This window comes from Lepidochelys olivacea (assembly GCF_965140295.1).
Source record: "Lepidochelys olivacea isolate rLepOli2 genome assembly, chromosome: 9".
Taxonomy (NCBI): Eukaryota; Metazoa; Chordata; order Testudines; family Cheloniidae; genus Lepidochelys; species Lepidochelys olivacea.
Genome location: NC_140419.1, coordinates 15,107,709 through 15,130,040, shown reverse-complemented (window position 1 = coordinate 15,130,040; position 22,332 = coordinate 15,107,709). Strand labels below are relative to the sequence as shown.

The window sequence follows — 22,332 nt, the reverse complement described above, 5'->3', positions numbered from 1 at the left end:
AAAAGTGGAAAGGATTGGCTCTTAGTGATATCATTGCTCAAAACCCAACTTTCCTTCTTCGGGTCAACAATATATCGACATCTTGGGTTATCGCTTCAGTCAACTGAGCAGGAATTCTATGCAAAAATTCTGCATTTGTTGTTAATGATATTTGTGTAAAAAACTTTTTGCACAATGAATTGAAAGGGTCATATCATTTTAATTCATTATTAATCCTGTATGCAGCTGTCACACAAGAAGAGCTAAATTCACCAGGCATTGCACAAGCTGTTCTGCCATGGATGTTTTGTATAGTGTATAGATGGAGATATGATTGTCTATTATTTAGATAGTGCTAGCCGTGAGCTAGGTGCACCTGTGACATGCAAAACTCTGGAAGATTCTCTATTATACTTACAGCCCTCATTCAGGAAAGCATCACTATTCCGGAAGGGCCCTGAAGCACATGTGTAAGTGCTTTTCTCAGCTAGACTGTATAACAACTTTTAGTGTGTCTCACTATGTGAATGGATTGATTGCGGGGTGGGCCTGAAAGTAAAAAATTCAGCTCCAGATTTCTAGCTCCCCAAAATTTGAGGGTATGTGAATGTGGGTCTTTGGTTCAGCCTCCTATGAGGATGGGGGCCATTTCAAAATTCAGATTTCAAATGCCCACAAAACACAGGGGATGCTTAGATCTCACATTTCAGGTTGTGTTCATTTCAAGTTGGTTGTTAAAAGACAGTGGTCATTTGCTACACTATATTATAGATATATATAAACTTGGCATGAAACATTCTCATCTACAATAGCTAAGCATACAGTTCCTGCAGCAGTCCCACCCCTTAGTCATGCTTGTCTATTCTCCTAATTTCAATCCAAAGTCCTATCCTACTTGTAACATACAGCTGGTGCTGTCACCATAAATTATTTACATCAGAAGTGTTAAATCAGGACACTAAGTTTTCAGAAAATGTCATCCATTTTACAGAAATGAATCCCCCATCATATTAACCTGTGTGCAGTACTATAAAACTGTGACCCTCATTAGGAATAATTATTTCACAATATGCTCCAGATGCAAATATTGCCAAGGTGAAAGGTGTGGTCAGGGAAGCAAAAACCCACAAGCTCTGCAATTAAACATATATTATTGAATCAATATACCATGATGGTTCCAGAGGTGCTACTGCGGTCTGAGCAGTACAATCAAATCTCATTTATAGAGCATCTTGTCTTGCAAATGTCTCATGGCACTTTCTGATCTACCATATCTAGTATCACATATCCACAGCATGAGAGGTTAATATGTTAGTCCAGATAAGGGACAGATTCACCCTACTAGTGCAAGGAAATGCAAATTTCTCTGTTCTCTGTTACTGCTGGCTACATCATTATCCTGTCAACCAGGCTTGTAACCAAGGGGTCCTCTTCAGCTTTTCTCTCTCCTCTCTTGATTCCTGCAGCCTCCTTTCTTCTGGTCTCTGGATACGTAATCCCACACTTTCAGTCCAGCCAAATGCAGCCCCTCAATTTATGCTCCTTTCCTGTTAATCTGACCATTTTGCCCTCAGCCAAATCCCACTCTCACTACACCAATCCCCACCTTCTCTTCATTCAAATCCCACCCAAAGACACAATGGCATTTAACTCTACCACTATACACAAATGTTCACACATCTCAGTGCACCAAACCCAGTCCTAAGGCAACATCGGTGAGAAACAGAAGTAATTGTTTCACTTGGATGGCCAACTCGCCAGAACTGGTGAAAAGCAACCATTTACGGAAGGTATTTTCAAGCAGTATTCAGCATATCAGGCTAAAGTTAGCTGCACAGCCAGCCTCTCACTTCCACAATTCCAGTAACGTGTGGTGGGGTAAACTCCAAAGAGAGTCTTGCTCTGAATGCTGCAGTCAGCATGAGGTATTAGAAACCTGGCAATCTCACGTTCATTATCAACAAGCAAAACCAAAGCCCTCCCCAAAAGCATCCAGAATCTGATTACGCCTACCTATGCCTTTCATTGTCTGCTTCATGGGTATACAGTTTTTCAGCTCTTATATTCATCCTACTCCTGTTCAGCCTTTGAGAGTGTAAAATAACAAATAGGTCTGGTAAGAGCTGTCACTGTCTGCTGTCTGGGTGTGCTGGTGTGAATCTCTAAATGGAAATAAAGTACTTTAATAACACATTTTCTCCAAACTGTCCGCACAGATAAAGTTACCTTCCAATCAGTCCATGAACACTTGCCAACTCAGAGTGCCCACTACAGCCTGCATCTTCAGCTCTCTTCTCAGAGGAGCCTGTATAAGTATACAGCGATTTGATTTAAAGACTCTTCAGGTAAAAAATGCTTTCACATAACACCCCTACCATTACCACCACCTGCCTGTGCTATTTAATCTGTGCTGTTGATGTTTGGACTTTCTGCATACTTGCCCAGATAGGAGTTCTCCCTACAAATTAAGCTGAATGTCACCATGTTTTCAATCAGTGTTGCTTCCAGTCATGAGATGCCACAGTCACAAATTAAACAATAATCCTCGTGCCTTGTGTAATCCTATTATGCACCTTCCAGACTGTAGCCACCAGCCCAGGTGCTCTAATTAATTGTCCCAGCATGTAAATTCCCAGACACTGGTGACGGGGAGCTTTTCTATGGAAGCACCTTGATTCTAGGAAGAAGTATGCTTGAGCCACTGAACTGAGCCAAAGCAGAGCTGGCTTCATCTCCTGGCTGTGTCAATGACTTCCTGTGTGAACCTGGGCAAGTCACTTAATCTCTCTCTTCACGTCCCCATCTGTAACTGTAGGGACAATTACGCTTCCCTGTCTCATAGGGGTATAGTGAAGGTACTTGCCTTAGTATCTGCAAGGTGCTCAGATAATATATTGATAGGGCCATAAAAGTACTTAACATAGTGCAAGGCTCACACACTGACCCTGGCCTCTGTGCAATGGCTTAGGCAGACAGTAACTCAGGCCTATAGAATTAGGTGGGGTTGGTGTTTTGGGGTTCCTTTCACATTACTGAGGTGATTGTGACTAATCTAGCAATTGCCTGCCAGTTCGTAATTGTTGGTGAATCACTACTAAGTGGTGTTTTTGAACATATTGAAAACACGCTCAGAAGTGGGTTGCATGGCTTATAAATGCAGGTAATAAAATATTAGTTAAAATAGATTAGTCACAAGCCATATCTGGGTCCTCCTTATTGTTGGATCCACGCACTGCATTTCTGTGCAACAATCAGGAAAGTTTAGCTGTGGTTCCAGCTTACTAAGTAGGAAAGAAGCTCCCCAACATGCAAAATCTCTAAGCTGTCTATTCAAACTCAACTACCTGCTATCGTATCATAAGCTTGGCATATGGTACTTCTCTGTCTGCCATTACTGTAGAATCTGAGCACCTCAGAATCTTTAATATATTCATCCTCATAACACTCCTGTGAGACAGGGAAGTACAAGTACCCCATTTTGATTTCCAGGAGGCCAGAAACTTTAAGAGACTTGCCCAAGGTCACACAGGAACCTTGTGGCAACAAGGAATTGAACCCATATCTCTGGCTAGTACCCTAACCACTGGACCATCCTTCCTTTTCTGTATGATGCCTACTGAGGGTCCACTATATGTACCACATCTTAGTTTCTCACTGGTAGTGATACATTTACCCGTCAGTCATACAGGGCAGTGGAAGTTTCAGCTGTAAGTGACGGGTAAGTGTGACTTTTTGTACAATTGTTATTATTTTGTTTATTAATGTTTCCAAGGAAATAGGAAAATAGTTTGTGTTTTTGAATGCCTGACACCTCCAGGTAAATAATTTAATAGCATGTAAAGATGCCAGTTAGAACTAATTATAAATTGACTGATCTGCTTTGGCCCTGAAATGATAGCAAAATATGCTCTGTCCCTTCTGTGATAGGGATTTTGCTTCTGTACAAGTCTGGCTGGGGAAGCACATTCTTTTATGGATTCACACAGAGTATTCTTTGAGGAAAAGCACTGTGTAAGCCAAAGAAGTAACATCAGCTCAAACAAGGAGAAGGGCAGAGTGAGATCCCTTGTGGACAAATAGTTGTGCAGATTTTAGCTCTACCATGGTGATAGCCACTCTAGAAATGCCTGGAAGACAGAAAGATTCAAATTCAGTGATGAAAAGGTAAGGGTATGCCCAAATGGATCATTATCACAGAATCCCACTCCATTCCACTAACCAGATTTGATCCATCGGTAAGTTTCACATCCCTGATCAAAATCTTCTACAGCAATAAAAGACAATAAGCGGCAGTGAAAAAAAAATCAATTTCTTGGGTTTGAGGCCTAAAAATATAATGACTGTACTATAGGGAGAGAAAAACTGCTGATTATGAGGCCTTTCTTCAAGAAAGTTAAATTCAATGTGTACATTTAAGGAATAGCTGTGTTAGTGGAGGATGAAAACTTTACGACTGGAGTATAAGCTCAGCATCTTGATTCTAAGCACTCTGAGGGCAAGGACTATCTTTGTCTCTGCAGCGCTTAGCACAATGTGGCCTTGATCCTTGGATGGGGTTCCTACTGGCTGCCTTAATGATGATGATAATAAAATAACTTAGGGGTCTGATTCAGCTCTGAAAAGCAAAACATTACAGAGGCTGAATTTCCAGCTTCAGCCCATGGGATTTTTCAATTCATAGGGGTCAGACTGTGGCTGGCTTGTTCAAGGGCACAATGAGGAGGGGTTGGGGGAAATAACATGGAGATGCCCTCTCTTCTCTTTCATGCCTGTGCATGAATCAGCTACAATTGCAGTCCCCTGCGTACTCCCTGGGACACAAGACATGCCAAAAGGCACAGGAAGGAACATGGAGAAGGCAGTAAATGGGTGCCCCCTATCCCTCCAAAGCAGCTAGTAAAAGTTTACTGGCTGAGGAAAAGAATATATCCAATATATCTCTAAGCATGGTGCAGTGGCTGCACGCCCTAAGAGCTCTAGCAGACACTGTGCTCAATGCCTCCCAAAGTACCCACTGCAGCAGAGGGGGTCTACATGGTCTCCATGAGGGCCAGATGTGCCTAGCAGGCATTCTCTGACCATGCTATTTCAGATTAACCTTCTGTTTTGTGTAGGTGTTGCAGCTGCTTAGGAAATACTCATCTTTGCTTCCTGCCTCATTTTGCATAGAAGGTATGTAATAAGCCACATGATGGAGGGCGATGTTCGATCTTATTGCCTAATTGTAATTATGTCCACTGTACCCTACCACCTTAATTTTCTCTCCCCAAATGTCTGGCCTTCAAGGATGGTGTTGTCGAGAAGGTGGAAAGGGTGTCCCTGCCAAACGCTTGTTTCACAAGGCAACAGCAAGTCACACAGAGGGTTAATCTAAAATCAGAAAGTTCACTTAAAAAAAAAAAGACACTAATGCTTGTTTCAGTGTCATAGACGCAGAGCCCATAATGGCCATCTGTGGAATATGGAAATATTCCAGCTCATGAAAAAGACCACTATAGCACTCTTGTGAATTAATCACACTTTATTTGAGGTCTTCACCTCACTCGTGGGATGAATTTCATATCCCAGAGACACACGCTTCTCTGGATATTGTCTGTACTGTGATACTGTGGGATTCTTTCTATGCTCTTAAGTAACAGAGTCGTTCTTAGCTTCTTTCATTTCTTGGTTTAATGACTAGGCGAAAAATATTTTCAGGACAACAGAGTGTAATGTGTAAAATTTTAAAAGATGTATGACACAGCATGATGTTTATGAAGTATTTTTACGCTTTCTGATGCTGGGAAGATTAATTTAAGATCAGATCTTTTGACCCATTTGCCGCCCCTTCCCCTCCTTCCCCCCCCGCCCCCGTACCATGTTTCTTGCAAAGTTATTAACAAATGTCTACAACAATATTTTTTGACATATGTAAGTCTGGGTTTTGTAGAGCTTGTGTAACCCACATGTCTTCTGGGTGTGGTGTTCTGTACCATCTAGTGGCTGGCTGGCTGGCGGGGGGGTGAGGTGGGAGAGAGAGAGAGAGAGTCTGTGTGCGCGCGCTAAGAGCCAGTTGGCCTTTAGCTCATACGGTAGAGGCTCATGCACTAAGCTCCAGAGATCTCAGGGTCAATCCTGCCTGCCAATGACCGGAATCTGTCAGTGTTACACTTGCTGAAGCGGAAGAATTATTTCTCATAGCAATCCAGATGTTTCCTTCTGTTCCAACAGATGGACGCCAAAAACTGAAGTAAAAACAACAAGGAGTCCTTGTGGCACTTTAGAGACTAACAAATTTATTTGGGCATAAGCTTTCGTGGGCTAAAACCCACTTCATCAGGTGCATGGAGTGGAACATACAGTAGGGAGGTATAAATAAATCAATTTGTTAGTCTCTAAGGTGCCACAAGTAGTCCTCGTTGTCTTTACAAAAACTAATTTCCCCTTGCTAAATACTCACACCTTGTGTCAACTGTATGAAATGGGCCACCTTGTTTACATTGGCCTCATTAACACTACAAAAGTGACTTCCACTCCTTCTCGTCAACTGTTGAGAATTGCCTACTTCTAACTTAAATTGAATTGGCTCCTTAGCACTGACTCCCCACTTGGTAAGGCAACTCCCATCTTTTCATATGCTGTGTATTTATACCTCCTTATTGTATGTTCCACTCATACATCTGATGAAGTGGGCTTTAGCCCACGAAAGTTTATGCCCAAATAAATTTGTTAGTTCTAAAGTGCCACAAGGACTCCTCGTTGTTTTTGATGATACAGACTAACACAGCTACCACTCTAAAAACTTCAGTGAATTTACAGCACTTTCCTCTCCACATACTATATTGCCAAGATACAGGGAGTAGTGCCCCAATTTCTTCAGGTGTTCTCCTTGCTAGTGGCAGAAACCACTTAATTCTTAAGCTCTATTGATGAGAGTTCTCCAAGGAAGCATTATTTTGTCCTACCCCAGATCAAGTGTAATGCAGCAAAAAATCCTTTCTGGTTATTTTAATGGCTGATAAATAGTACAGAAATGGTGAAAAGCAACTTATTCTTCTCTTGATAACAGCACTTTTATTACATCTGTGGTGATCAATAGCATGCTGTCTAATATAAAAGAGTCTCTGAATGAGACAAGAAATTCAATTTTCCTCTTCTCCTAAAATTTTTCCTTGATTGATGAAATGTGACATCTTAGATTTTCAAAATCAACATTTACATGTGCAAATATATTATCAGGTTAGTACATAGGACATTCTCTGAGAAATACCAGGATAGTGCTGGCGCATCTAAAACAGGGACAGAAGAGTGTTGATGCTGTACAAACAAATAGGTAGGTGTGCAAAGGATATTTTAAACAAAATAACTGCTATTATTGTTATTTATTGTTTGTGTTATGGTAGCACTTGACTCCAATGGAACTGCTCATGCACTTAAAGCTTGGCGTATACTTTTCTGGATTAGTGCCTCAGACTCAAAATAAACAAATGTCAGGATAAAACAATAATTTATTTCCTTAAATCTGAATAGTATCTGTGATTGTTTCAAAGTTGGAGACTCACTTGAGATGCCAAGTGTCTTACTTACAATTGCTTTGGGAACCATAAGATTGAATTTCTTGGCCCACGTGCATGAAAACTCTTAACCATAATATTCATTAACTTATCGGCAACCAAGTGTAAAACTATAATTAGGCGGGCCAAAAAAGAATGTGAAGAGTAATGAGCAAAAGACACAGAAACTAACAGCATTTTTTTTAAAGTACATCAGAAGCAGGAAGCCTGCCAAACAATCAGTGGGGCCATGGGACAATCGCGGTGCTAAAGCAGCACTCAAGGAAGACAAGGCCATTGTAGAGAAGCTAAATGAATTCTTTACATTCTTCACTGCAGAGGATATGAGGGAGATTCCCACACCTGAGTCAGTTTTTTAGATGACAAATCTGAGGAAGTGTCCCGGATTCAGGTGTCAATAGAGGTGGTTTTGGAACAAATTGATAAATTAAATAGTAATAAGTCACTGGGACCAGATGGTATTCACCCAAGAGTTCTGAAGGAACTCAAATATGAAATTGCAGACCTACTAATTGTGGTATGTAACCTATTGCTTAAATCAGCTTCTGTACCAGATGACTGGAGGATAGCTAATGTGACATCCATTTTTTAAAAAAGGCTCCAGATATGATTCTGGCAATTAGAGACCAGTAAGTCTACCTTCAGTATGAGGCAAACTGGTTGAAACTATAGTGAAGAACAGAATTACCAGACACATAGATGAACACAGTTTGTTGTGGAAGAGTCCACATGGCTTTTGTAAAGGGAAATCATGCCTCACAACTCTATTAGAATTTTTTAAGGGGGCGGTCAACAAACTTGTGAACAAGGGTGATAAGTGGATATAGTGTACTTGGACTTTCAGAAAGCTTTTGACAAGGTCCCTCAGGAAAGGCTCTTATTCAAAGTAAGCTGTCATGGGATAAGAGGGAAGGTCCTCTCATGGATTGGTAACTGGTTAAAAGACAGGAAACAAAGAGTAGGAATGTATGGTCAGTTTTCAGAATGGAGAGAGGTAAGTAGTGGAGTCCCCCAGGGGTCTGTACTGGGGTCAGTACTGTTCAACATATTGCTAAATGATCTGGAAAAAGGGGTAAACAGTGATATGGCAAATTTATAGATGATACAGACTTACGCAAGATAGTTAAGTCCAACACAGATTGCAAAGAGTTACAAAGGGATCTTGCATGACTGGGTGCCTGAGCAAAAAATGGCAGATGGAATTCAAAGGGCAACAAAAATGATTAGGGGTATGGAACTGCTTCCGTCTGAGGAGAGATTATTAGGACTGGGACTTTTCAGATTGTAAAAGAGACGACTAAGGGGAGATATGACAAGGGTCTATAAAATAATGGAGAAAGTAAATAAGGAAGTGTAATTTATTCCTTCTCATAACACAAGAACTAGGGGTCACCAAATGAAATTAATAGGCAGCAAGTTTAAAACAAACAAAAGAAAGTATTTCTTCACACAATGCACATTCAACCTGTAGAACTCCTTGCCAGAGGATGTTGTTAGGCCAAGGTTAAAATAGGGTTCAGAAAAGAACTGGATAAGTTCATGGAGGATAGGTCCATCAATGGCTATTAGCCAGGATGGGCAGGGATGCAAAATCATGCTCTGAAGTGTCCCTAGCCTCTGTTGCCAGAAGCTGGGAATGGGCAACAGGGGATGAATCACTTGATGATTACCTGTTCCGTTCATTCCCTCTGAAGCACCTGGCATTGGCCACTGTTGGAAGACAGGATACAGGGTTAGATGAACCATTGGTCTGACCCAGTATGGCCATTCTTGACCCAGAATGGCCATTCTTATGTAATGTTGATAAATACAAAGTAATGCAGATTGGAAAACATAATCTGAACTATACGTACAAAATGAGATAGCTAATTTAGACCCTATTGCCACTCAAGAAAGAGATCTTGGAGTTTGTAACTGGGTGCGACTCACCACTCCAGCACCTCCTCATGGCCGATACGGGCCAGTGTGCCCTGCTCTGGTGGTGCTCCACCTGTCACTTCTACACCTGGACCGAGGTCCCTCCAAGGACCACCGTGTCCTCTTCAGTGACACAGCCCTCTGCTATGCCACACACTGTGCTCCCCCCTTCTGGGGCCGTCTCTGCAATCCCTGTCCAACCACTTCTCTCAGCTGCGACTGCAGTCTGTCTTGCTATTTCCCAGTGGCGAGGGGGGGTGGAGACTCTGTAGAAGGTTGCTGCTTGCTGCACCCCCTCCAACTCCTTGGTAGATTTCCCTGGGCCATTTCCCTGTGGTCCCAGCACCCTCTTTCCCTTCACCTCAGGGCCTCAGCCTGCAGATCCCTGCAGCCCACCAGGAGCTGCCTTTATCTGCCCAAGTCTCTGCCTGCACCCTGTATCCAGGGTGCTTGCTGCCTTCAGCCTGAAAGGCAACCAGTCCATCTCCCTCTTCAAGCTCTAGGATGTGGATGTGGAAAAATTGGAGAGAGTCCAGCGAAGGGCAACAAAAATGATTAGGGGTCTGGAACACATGACTTATGAGGAGAGGCTGAGGGAACTGGGATTGTTTAGTCTACGGAAGAGAAGAATGAGGGGGGATTTGATAGCTGTTTGTAACTACCTGAAAGGTGAATCCAAAGAGGATGGATCTAGACTATTCTCAGTGATGGCAGATGACAGGACAAGGAGTAATGGTCTCAAGTTGCAGTGGGGGAGATTTAGGTCGGATATTGGGAAAAACTTTTTCACTAGGAGGGTGGTGAAACACTGGAATGCGTTACCTAGGGAGGTGGTGGAATCCCCTTCCTTAGAAGTTTTTAAGGTCAGGCTTGACAAAGCCCTGGCTGGGATGATTTAGTTGGGGATTGGTCCTGCTCTGGGCAGGGGGTTGGACTAGATGACCTCCTGAGGTCCCTTCCAACACTGATATTCTATGATTCTATGAGTGACTGAAGCTGCTCTGCCCTGCTGGGCCATAATTGGCTGCTCCCCTCAGCCCTTCTCCGATTGGCTGCCTCCTGTGCAGCCTCCCTCGGCTCTATTAACCCCTTAGAGCCCAGTGTGGGCAGGTGCCCCATCACAGAGTCAATGTGGATAGTTATCTGAAAACGTCCACTCAATGTGCAGCAGCAGTCAAAAAAGCTAACAGAATTTTAGGACCCATTATGAAAAGTATAGATTATAAGATAGCAAATATCATAATGCCACTACATAAGTCCATAGTATACCCACACCTTAAATATTGCACGTAGTTCTTGTAACCCCATCTCAAAAAAGCCATATTAGAAATGGAAAAGGTACAGAGAAGGGCAACAAAAATGACTAAGGGTATGAAACAGCTTCCATATGATTAAAAAGACTGGGACCATTCAGCTTGGAAAAGAGAAAGTTAAGGGGGCATATGATAGAGGGATATGATATGATAAAATCATGAATGGTGTGGAGAAAGTAAATCAGGAAGTGTTATTTAGTCCTTCCAAGCGGAAGCAGGGCTCAACCAATTAAATTAATATGGAGAAGGTTTAAAACAAACAAAAAGAAGTACTTTTCTTCACACAATGCACAGTCAACTTGTGAAACTCATTGCCAAAGGATGTTATGAAGACCAAAACTATAATGGGGTTCAAAAAAAGAATTATGTAAGTTTATGGAGGTTAGGTCTCTCAATAGATACTAGCCAAGACCGTCAGGGATGGAACCCCATGCTTTTGGTCTCCCTTTGCCTCTGACTGCCAGATGCTAGGACTGGACAACAGGGAATGGATCATGTGATAATAGCCCTGTTTTGTTCATTTCCTCAGAAGCATCTGGCATTGGTCACTGTTGAAGACAGGATACTGGGCTAGATGGTCCATTGGTCTGACCCAGTATGGCTATTCTGATACACTTATATTTTTGCACATAATTATAAAGCATGGAGAAATTTTGTGGACATTTCCAGGAAGAGATGAGTTAAACAACTACAACTTCCAATTACCTTGATTTGCTCAGTAAAGTGCCTAAAATAAGGGTCTAAATATCAGTCCACTGAGATTAGTCCTTAGAAACTGGAAAGCTAGGCCAGATGTCAATAAGCATCACCCTCAAAATAATTTGCTTTTTTAATGACTTCTATGTAGAATTAACATTTTCCTGTCCTCCTTCATGAAGCCATAGTAGAAATCTATGTACTTTTTGATAAAGAGGCTGAGGGAACTAAGATTATTTAGTCTGAAGAAGAGAAGAATGAGGGGGGGATTTGATAGCTGCTTTCAACTACCTGAAAGGGGGTTCCAAAGAGGATGGATCTAGACTGTTCTCAGTGGTACCAGATGACAGAACAAGGAGTAATGGTCTCAAGTTGCAGCGGGGGAGCTTTAGGTTGGATATTAGGAAAAACTTTTTTCACTAGTAGGATGGTGAAGCACTAAAATGGGTTACCTAGGGAGGTGGTAGAATCTCCTTCCTTAGAAGTTTTTAAGGTCAGGCTTGACAAAGCCCTGGCTGGGATGATTTAGTTGGGGATTGGTCCTGCTTTGAGCAGGGGGTTGGACTAGATTATCTCCTGAGGTCGCTTCCAACTCTGATATTCTATGATTCTATGATTCTAAAAGATCATGGCCAAGATGATAGCTCAGTGAAGTTAAAGGGTATGGTGGGGAGAGGTAGTGGCTGCTGTATGCTTTGCACTTTCAAAAATCAGGCCACTTGTTTCGGAGTCTAAATATGAGTTAGGAGCCTTAAGCTAGGTAAGACTTCTAGCTGACAAATTCTTAATAGCCCTTTATGGGTGAGATTTTGCATCACTTATTGGAAAAAAAGGCAAGACTAACTTGGGCTGTTGCCTTATCTGTGAGGATAGTGGCCATCACTCAATCTTTATAGGGCAACTATATGAACTTCTGGAGACACTACTTTCAAAATGCTATAATATCACTTCTCTTGATGCAGCCTTTGGCTGCAGCATGATACAAGTGTAACAGGCTAATCACTAATGATTAAGAGAGACTGATGACATCATTAAGGTTGATTCTGCACACAAGCAAACAGTTTATCATAGCCTGTTCCCAGCAATTGTAATCCAATTTCTGTTATCTTTCATTGTTTAAAAGAGAGAAAGAGAGCAAGAGCAAGAGAGAGAGAGACTGTACATCAATCTGATAAAGATGTAAAAAAACCTGGTGCTTTTTTGCGATTATGTCGGTTTTATAGCAGCATTATGGAAACACGTCAGGGAAACTAAAATCTGATTACGTCTAATTCCTTACCCATTATGAGATTATTATGAACCATGACTTCTACTGTCACAGTTTGAATTACACGGTTATAATACAAGGGATTTCCAATATATTTAACTGAGACTGGCAGCACCAAAGAAATCTGGGCATAACTTTGCAATGCTGTGGCTTTCTAAAGATTTCACAATTTTTCTCTTCCTTGGGGGGAGGGATAGCTCAGTGGTTTGAGCGTTTGAGCATTGGCCTGCTAAACCCAGGGTTGTGAGTTCAATCCTTGAGGAGGCCATTTAGGGATCTAGGGAAAAAATTGGGGATTGGTCCTGTTTTGAGCAGGGGGTTGGACTAGATGATCTCCTGACGTCCCTTCCAACCCTGATATTCTATGATTCTCTTCCAATAGAATTCACTGTATTCGTATTAAAGTCCTGAGAATTCCTCCTTTTATTCTATTCATCTAGGAAATTATTATAGCATTGGTGAAACTATGGTACCTCACTCACAAACTTGGCCAAGATTTTCAAAAGTGATGAGGGATTTGGGAAACTTTAATTTTGGGAGCCTGATTTTCAGAAAGTGCAGAGCATCCACCCTCTGAAGATTAGATTCCTTTAAGGTGCTTGGGCCACTAGGAATAGTCACTCAAAATCATCTCTCAGTTTTGAAAATCTTAGCCAAGGTCTTACTTCTTTTGTGTCTGGAACAGCTGAGATTTTGCAATCCTCACTGAATCTGAAGCTCTGGTCTCTTAGCTGGCTGAGAAAAATTGGGTTATATCCACAGAGGACTGCTGTCTAGCAAATTGATCCCTGATAATGAGGAGAAAAAGGACCACACATAGCAGCCAGGGGTTACCTTCTCATAGAGTGCTCTAAGGAACATAACAGCAAAACACAACTTCACACAAACTCAGTCTTCCCTACAAAGCACTCTACAGCCTGTCTAATCCCAGCAGAAGATAAGTGACTGGAAGAATGGGATAGAAATCATCAGATTAAAAGTAATAATTTAATAATTTTTTAGTAAAAAAAATAAAGTCTACTGCTGCCTGGCCACTGAAAGAGCTATTTACAGGCATATCTGCTGGAAGGGGAAAACAACTGGGCAGGATCCTTTCCTTTTATGGGACAAGTGACATCACAAAAATGTTGCTTTACTCCTGTCTCCATCTACTGGAAGGCAGATCTGTACCCATTGTCCTGGATGGTATAAGGGAACATAGAATTATTTTCTTCTCACTCACTGTGGTCCATCAGCCTTCAGTTGTCATCTGTACACGTTTCTATTTGCAACAAATGGCAGTGAATCATCTAATATCACAATGGGGTACATGAAAGTAATTTAGATGAACATAAGAATTTTAGTATACAGTAAATGGGAGCATAAGAGGTGGGGGATTTCAGATAATTCAGGTTCACTTTTCTTCTGTAGTTCTAATCCAGTTACAGTGAGTGGAATATGAATCAAAATATTTTTTTTTCAGATATGCATCCAAAGATTTGATTTTTCATTAAAAATATGATGATGCATTTTTAACTAATAAGATGCAAATGCATCAAGGGAAAAAGCGGAGAATGATAATTGGTTTATTTACCTCTGATGTCACATTCCCCCACAAGAAGGACATAACAGTTAGAGCTGGGTGAATTTTTTCAGCTACAACTTTACATGCAGATTGGGGTCAACTGAAACATTTCACAGATTTGTGTCAAATTCACTGAATTGTTTTGTTTGAAAAACAAATTCCCTCCTCCCTCCTCCTCAAATCAAAACATTTTGTGCTGACATTCTCAAAAGAAAGTGTTTTGATTCTAAACAACTTTTTGTTTTGAATTTTGCTTCAATTTTAAGTTGAAAAAGTCAAAAATGAAAAAAGTGTTTAGTTTGACCCATAATTATTTTTTAATTTGGTTTGGCCACTGAATCAAAATAACTATTGTTCACATAGCCATAATAATAATGATAAGCCTAACACGGATCTGTTCATAAGGCAACAGGAAAAAGTTGGGGTTAAAGATGGGCAGTAAGAGCAACAAACAAAGAGACACATCAATCTTAGGTACTCATAGGATCCCTATTACTGCAGTATCTGAGTACCTTACAAGCTTTAATGTGTTTATCCTCACAAACACTACTATGAAGAATGGAAGTACTATTATCCCCATTGTAGAATTGGGGAACGGAAGCACAGAGAGAATGACTTGCTCAAGGCCACATTGTGGCAAAGTAGGGACTTGAACCCAAGTCTTTGGAGTGGCTCATGCCCTAACCACTAATCCATCCTTGCTCTCTGTAGGATACAGGAGTATGATAGAGGAACAATGCATTTATCCTAGCAGTTGAATTTTTCCCCTCATAGAGTATATTCCAGTACATTAGGGTTCAGTTAACACCACAAATCACTTGAGCTTTGTTGCGTTTATTATAATGCCTCACAAACCCCAGGATTTATGTATACCCCTTCGTTTGCAGATTTGGCCTGAAATCACATCTCAAGATTCTGATGAAACCATAAACACACTTGAGTTTTGTGACCATTGCTCATTATGATGTTGTCAGAACCACTCAGTGCAATCATAGACTTGCACTTCATAGTTTTCTACCATTAATCTATACTACTTTAATCCCATACCTCAAGTGCTGTTCTGAACTGCCCTGCTGCTACTGCATACTTCTTTTGTCTATAGCAAGTGCTGGCATCTTTTAAGGCTACCTGAAGCCATTTGTCAATCTGTGGCAGAAAGCTGAAATTAGGTGCACTCAGAGTGTCTACTATTTCAACATCTCGACACATTGATTGTGTGCTGGTAGACGCCATGGACCCAACGAACTCATATGTAATATCCTCCTCATCAATGTAGACCAACTTTATTTCCACATCCATTAGACTTTTCAGAGGAATATGAGGCCGAGGCATTGTGGCTAACTGATTATCAAGCTCTAACATTCTTGCGTCTTTTTTCACAGCTGGCTTTTCTTCACTTTCTAATTTCCGTTTAAGTCCTGCTCTGTCTAAATCATTACTTTGTTTTTCTTTGCCATTCTTTGCCATTCTTATTCTCTCCATTACATTTTCTACTGCTGTTTCCCCAGGGGTTTTTTTCACCTCTTGCAGTGCTTCCGGAATATCATTCAGTTTATTGGCTGCTACGGTTGGCTCCCTACTAGCGTTTGCTTTTGGGGAGGTTTCATTTTGGCACCCCTTGTTTATGATGTTCCCAAAACCTGTGTTGCTTGCTGACTCCATGACTCACTGAAGAAAGCAAAATGTCCTATGAGAAAATGTGGAAAGGTTTATAATTCTAAACTGCTGCAAAGTAAACAATGCAAGTAAGTGTTTTATTCAGCACATCTACTCCTGGCAGCATTACCAGTCAACATTCACCAGCAGTTAGCACATAGTTTATCATAGACTGCATAGTTATTCTGTGCAAATGGCAATAAATAAGGTGTCAGATACTGTCTGGTAGCTGTTGGCAAAGGATATCTTTTTAATGGTGACATCAGTGACTCTGTATCTTACATAGATGACATACAAAAAACTGCAGCTTTCATAGATTCTTATTTAGGGCTCACAGAAACAAAAATACTAAGGACTAGAGTGCAGTTAGGGCTGTATCTTTATGACAAAATCTAGTCCTAAACTGTTATTAGTAAATACAGAGTCCTAGGACTTAACCTTCAGCCCCTTCAGTGGGAGCTGCTGGTGCAACAGGAATGGAAGAGTCAGGCCCTTCATCTCAGAAAGAATAATCTGTGGCTGATTGACCCACAATGCACGCTTTCATAGACTGCCCAAAGTCATCTCAAGAGAAAACCATTGACTGATTTTCAGGCATTGAGGTAATGAGAGCTGTGGGATGTTTGACAAAAATCAGACTGCAGAGGGCATTAAAGCGGGAGTCCTAACTGCACATTTCCAAGATGAATCCTAATGTGAGCCAAGTCTGAGATCATTCACATCTGGGCTGATGGTTCAGGCCCATCTCATGTATAGATACTCCACAGGTTACCCTGAGTTTTGAGGCACGTATTGCTGTTAAAAAACATAAAAGCTGAAGGGCCCAATTCTCTACTCCATTTTGATGGAGTTACAGAGGCATCAACCTAGCGTAACAGAATGCAGAATCAGGCTCAATCTTCATCTCTGCATTACTTTTCTCAGAAAGAGACAGGTGGCCTGAACCATATTACAAAGCTGACTGTTAGCTTGCATAATAGACTTCAGATTCAATTTTTTCCCCCATTCACAGCTGCCTCTTCTGAACTCAGTCTAGAAGTGTGGGAGACAGAAGAAATGTTTTTTTTTTCATTTTTCAATTTATTATGAGAACCTTAATTGTGAAAGGTTTAATGGCGACTGTCTTTCAGAATGGCTTGTTAAACAGAAAGGTTTGGCCTCTAACCTTGCATTAAACAATCTTCTACACATTTAAAGTGCTTAAATACAAGTACAGATTGCACAAATGATAGTTACAAAACCGATGCAATGATTTATTTGGGCAAAACCAGATTTTAAAATATTACACATAGCAAACTTTTTTGCCTTTGGTAAAGGTCTCCAGCGAGTACTGTGGGGCTTATTGCAGGCACCGGAAATATGTCTGTGGACACCATTGCACAGTGATACATCAGATTCACTGTTTAGGGCAATGGGCATTTGACAGCGGGAGAGGAAAAGAAAAAGAGAGAAGAGAGCGGAGGAAACAGGTGGAGGCATTGTAGGCCACATGAGACCATGTGTTTTGTCAGTCAGAGTCTAAAACAGAGGTTCCAAACCTTTGTCATGTTGCGACCCCCCCTAACCACACTAGGCCTCCTCTCATCTAGCTGGGATCTAACTGGGACCCCTCTCCCATTTCACCGTATTGGAATAGCAAGGTAGTCACAACCCGCAGACATTGGTTCCCAACCTCCAGGTTGAGAAATCTGTTCTAGAAGAACTGCCTCCAGAAAAGCATTTTCAGGCCTCTACGAATACTATAGAGCAATATGTTAGAGCCTGATTTAAGGGGATTTCAAAGGCCCTCTGCTGTGATGCACTGAGCACCCACAACTCCCATTGACTTGAGTTGGAGTTGAAAACACTCAGCACAACCCCAGCTGGATGCCAAAGTGACCATATTTATAGCAAGCTTTTGGAACAGCAGCTTCAAGCGGCTGAAGGAAGCTACCCTTGAAATAGGCATCAATTTTGCCTGTTTTATAACATGCACCATTTTTTAAAAAGAAACCTGCATAATGACCTGGACTTGTGATTGCTCAGTGCTGCCTGCAATTTTAGATTAAGGGTGAAATTCTCAAAAGCTTCTAAGTGATTTAGGAGCTTGAGTCCCATTGATTTTCACAGGGGCAAGCACAAGGGGAGGCAAGCTCCTCCGGCCCTGGGGCCACAGAACAGGGACAGTGAGCTCCTCCAGCCCCGGGGCTGTGGGGTGTCACAGAGCTCCTCTGGCCTTGGGGCTGAGGAAGGAGAATGAGCTCCTCCAGCCCTAGGGCAGTGGAGGGAGCACAGAAGGTGCCCTTCCAGAAGCTTCAAATTTTTATTCCTGTGCATGCCCCTGACTTTCAATGAGACCTAAGTCACTTTTGAAAATAGGACTTAGGACTCTTAAGTCACTCAAATTTTCTTGAAAATGTTGCCTTAAGTGTCCAGCATTTTATTGTGTGTACTGTACTGAGATATGATGGAACATAACTGAATTACTCCACTGTATTCCCAAAAAACTCAAAAAACCAAGTTCAATAGGAGTTTTCATAGTGGCTGTGATGGGAGAAGGATCAGGCCACAGATGCCATCAAGAACCATCCTCACGAGCAAAGTTTAAAATAATTAAGCATAACAAAAAAAAAATCAGCCCATGCCCCTTTCCTGTAAAATGTAGACTCATATTTTTGCAATCACTGGTGGGAGATTTTTCCACTCTGAATGGTGTCTGAAATGACCCTGATGTATCAGATAGATCTACACCACCAGCCTCCCCATCTATTGTATTTTTATGTGTTCAAGTTGATTAACGTGACGTTAAGTTGTACTATGGAAGCACGTTATAACTCAGCTGGACTACACTTTAATCACTGTCTCAATAAAGGACACTTTTAGGAAAAAGCTATTAGAAAATCATTATCTTTGTCAGATAAGTATTTTCCTGATAGACTTTGGTTAAAATGCCCATTCTTTATTTTGGAACCATGCACTGCAAAACTAGGTTCCTTACAGTAGCAAGCAATCTAAAACACAACTCTGGCAACTGTTGAAAGAAAGGATTTGTATTAAAAACAAAAATAATCTAAAATGCTTATCATGAATCAGTGTGAACACAGAGGGGCAACTCATCATCATTTCCAGAGGGCAGCTCTTCTAAACTTACTTAGTGGACTCTCAAGAATGAGCTTATTTGTGGTACACAATGAAGAACAGCTTTCCATGTATTTTGGAGTTACTTCTTTCTTGCACATATACTATAATTCACAGAACTGCCAGGTACCCCAACGAAGCTTTTGTTAGTTTTCTTTGTGATAGAATCAGCTGGAAAGGTCTCAATTTTAAAATGTGTTATTTTTACCAAAGAAATCTTATGTCACATAAGTTATCTTTAAAATCTTCTAATTTTAGCTCACTGATTGTTCTGTTCTTATAATGCCCTACCCTAAGGGAAAGTAGCCTATCTAGTAGCCTTCATTCAATGCACTAGTTCTGCTCCTCATGTCTTTTTATTCTGTAGCTAGTTAGGTTCTATCTTCAACACCCTCTTATCATCTGTCATCAGATGAAAACAGCATGTGCAGATAAATCATACTGGCACTTTAGATGCCACCTGTTATTAAGTTCTTCTGTCACTTCTCAAGTGATCCCATTAGTTTCTTCAGAATTTAAACAAAAAAGTTTTTAGCCCTTATAACTACAAAGAACCCCTTCCAAACATGGAATGATACAGTGCTATCTTTCTGCATCTGCAGATAGAAACAGTGGGCTAAATTCAGCATTGACTTAAACAGAATTACAGCAAATATGAACTTGGCCCAGCTGCTCTGACAGAGACGTGAATTGTACTTTATCACCCAGGCCCTGATCCTGCAAGTAGGTTAGAAGTTTGGCCCCAATCTGGCAAAGCAGTTAAGCATGTGATTAACTTGAAGCATATGAGTAGTCCCATTTTTAAAGACTATGTGACTATTCACATACCTACAGGTAAGACCATGCTTATATGTTTTGCAGGATCAGGGCCTTAAGCCCAGCACCTTGCAGGATCAAGCTCCTAAAGAGGACAGTATTTAAGTGTTACTATTAACCACAACAGTTAAAATGAGCCAATGTTACATAACAAACAGATTAAGATTTTTATTTCATGAACCTGCCCATGGTATTTATGTGACTAACAAAATGTAAATAATCTGAGTAGTCAACTCAGAAACCTGATTTTATGCTTCTCTCCATTTGTACAGAGGCAAGTTGGATTGGTTAGAACATTCGCTTCTTTTCTTGTTGTTTTGATACTCTTTCCCTCATTCCGAGAGCAGGCAGAGTATTGTGAATTTTACAATACTTACTTACAATACAGAGTACAGTGAATTTTAGTGGAGGAGAAGTTGTGTGTGTACATGGGAATGTGTGCGTGAGGAGAAGCCTTTCGATGTCAGAGTTGTGTCAGGTCCTTAGCTTTTCTGGCAGTGAGTTCCATGCTCCTGTGCTGGCTACTGACAGGAATCCCTTTCCTGCCCTTTGAAAGCTCTGAAAACCAGAACTAGAGCAAAGAGCCTTAGCTATGGAGGAGCACAGAGCTCAGTTTGGGGTGAGGGATAAAGGTACAGAGGTGATGTTTGTGCTCATCCAGTCCTTGACTGACTGTGTACTTGTCTGGCACCCTGGCATAATTTGGAGTAGCCATCAGGCAGTCCTGTCAGAAGCCAACAGCTCCAGTATGCTTGTACAGCAGCTGGGGAGTAGCAGGGTGTAGAAATGCTGTGGCTACCAGACACACCTTTCTGTGTTTTATACCCTCAGTCTCAGTATGGCATAGAAGCCATTATGCTGGAGGCTCCTCATACATTGGATTATCCTCCAGAGCTGTCTGAGTCAGTTCCACATCCAGACTGATTGTGCCCACAAAAGTGACACAAAATAGCCATGTCAAATCTCAACACCTGAGCCTCAGATTTTGACTGTAAATAATCCAATATGGTTATGAATAGGAAGCTAGTGCAGTGACCTGAACACCAGAGAGATGTAATCCCAGTCACCTGGATATTACTGGCAGGCACCCAGTGGAGCTTCTTTAGTGGCTGTGGATTAATTCCACAGACAGTTATGATTACCTCAGTACTTTTCTATGGTCAGATTTGGAAATATTTTGAATATTGCAGACACTGAGGGTATCCAGTTCACAGATATATTTTGTTATCTAAGTGGGTCACTACAGTATTTTATTGCTCTCTTTTCCACAGTGATTGAAGCGCTCGTGGTCTGGTTCTGCAATGTCACAGCTGGTTTTTCATGCAGGTATAGAACAGCCTCCTTCCTCCCTCTGAAATTACATGGACATTGATACTAATCCCAGATATCAGGAACAACTCAGTCCCACCACTTTGTAGTCATAGGGCCATAAACTGAAGTCTGGTTAAAGCCCCTTTGTCCCATTGAGTTGGGGCAAAGAGCCCATAATCTAACTCCAAATCACCAGTGGATATTTCCCTTTACAGAGAGGAGGTCCCTGCTGGCACATCTATGCCATTTCTGGACCCTTCCAGCATAGAGAGCAGGTCAAGGTGAGATGGGTGTGATGGAGACAGAGACTGTGGTGAGGCACCACTATGTTACACCAATCCCCAATGCACTCTGTGCCAGTGGCCTAGTTTAGAATTACCTGAAAACAGTTCTGAATGGATTGGGGCTAGGGCTAGCCCTCAAAGTCAGAGGGCCAAAGCCAACACCTCGACACCTCCCATAGGCCCAGCAAAAGAGAGAATCTGTCCTAGGAACTGGGCCTTTGACAGGGTCAATACAGAGGTCATGAAAAACCACTGCTGGGACCTCAGTCAGGTGCATAAAACAAAAGATCTTTATTTTGCTGTAGCCCCCTTCAAGCAGGGCATCACCTGCAGCAGTCTTACCCAGCAGTGACAAGCAAATCACAAATCATTGGTAGCAAATCACAGTCATAGTCGCGCATCAGGCCTTCTTTCCTTCAGAGAGGCTCTGTCAGGCAGCCGTCTCTAGTCAGTTCCTGGCCCTAGCCAGGCTTCTCTCACAGAGTGAGGGCTGACAAAGAGCTGCTCTCCTTCCCATAGCTCCCCAACGAGCTGTGGTCACCCCTTTTAAGCCCAACTTCCAACCCTGGCACCTATTGCAGACATAGCAGGGCAGAGCTGACTGAGCCTTTCCTGTCCAAGGTGGGGTTTGTGAGCCCCATCCCAAGGTCCAAAAGCAGCATTCCATCCAGTGAACAGCATCTTCAGCCACTGCATGGATCTGGTACTGTTAGAGCACCCTCCACAACTTCACTGCTGTCTTTCTCAGACACCTCAGGACTGCTTCTCAAAAGCTCCCAGAAAAAAAAAAAACAGTCTTACTGAGCAAGGCACCCAAGCTGAGAATTCATCCTGACCTCCATCTTGAGAGAAAAATGTG

The 22,332-nt window shown here is 41.7% G+C and overlaps 1 protein-coding gene across 1 annotated transcript in view; it reads right to left on the bottom strand.

Moving 5' to 3' along the window:
- Positions 1-15,951, bottom strand: part of SPATA16 (spermatogenesis associated 16) — a gene marked incomplete at its 5' end in the record, with an annotated part of 111,583 nt that extends 95,632 nt beyond the window's left edge. The window contains one exon of the mRNA XM_084638113.1: positions 15,337-15,951. Coding sequence (XP_084494239.1) covers positions 15,337-15,951 — 615 coding nt within the window. The remainder of the gene's footprint in view (positions 1-15,336) is intronic.
- Between the last annotated feature and the right edge of the window lie 6,381 nt (positions 15,952-22,332).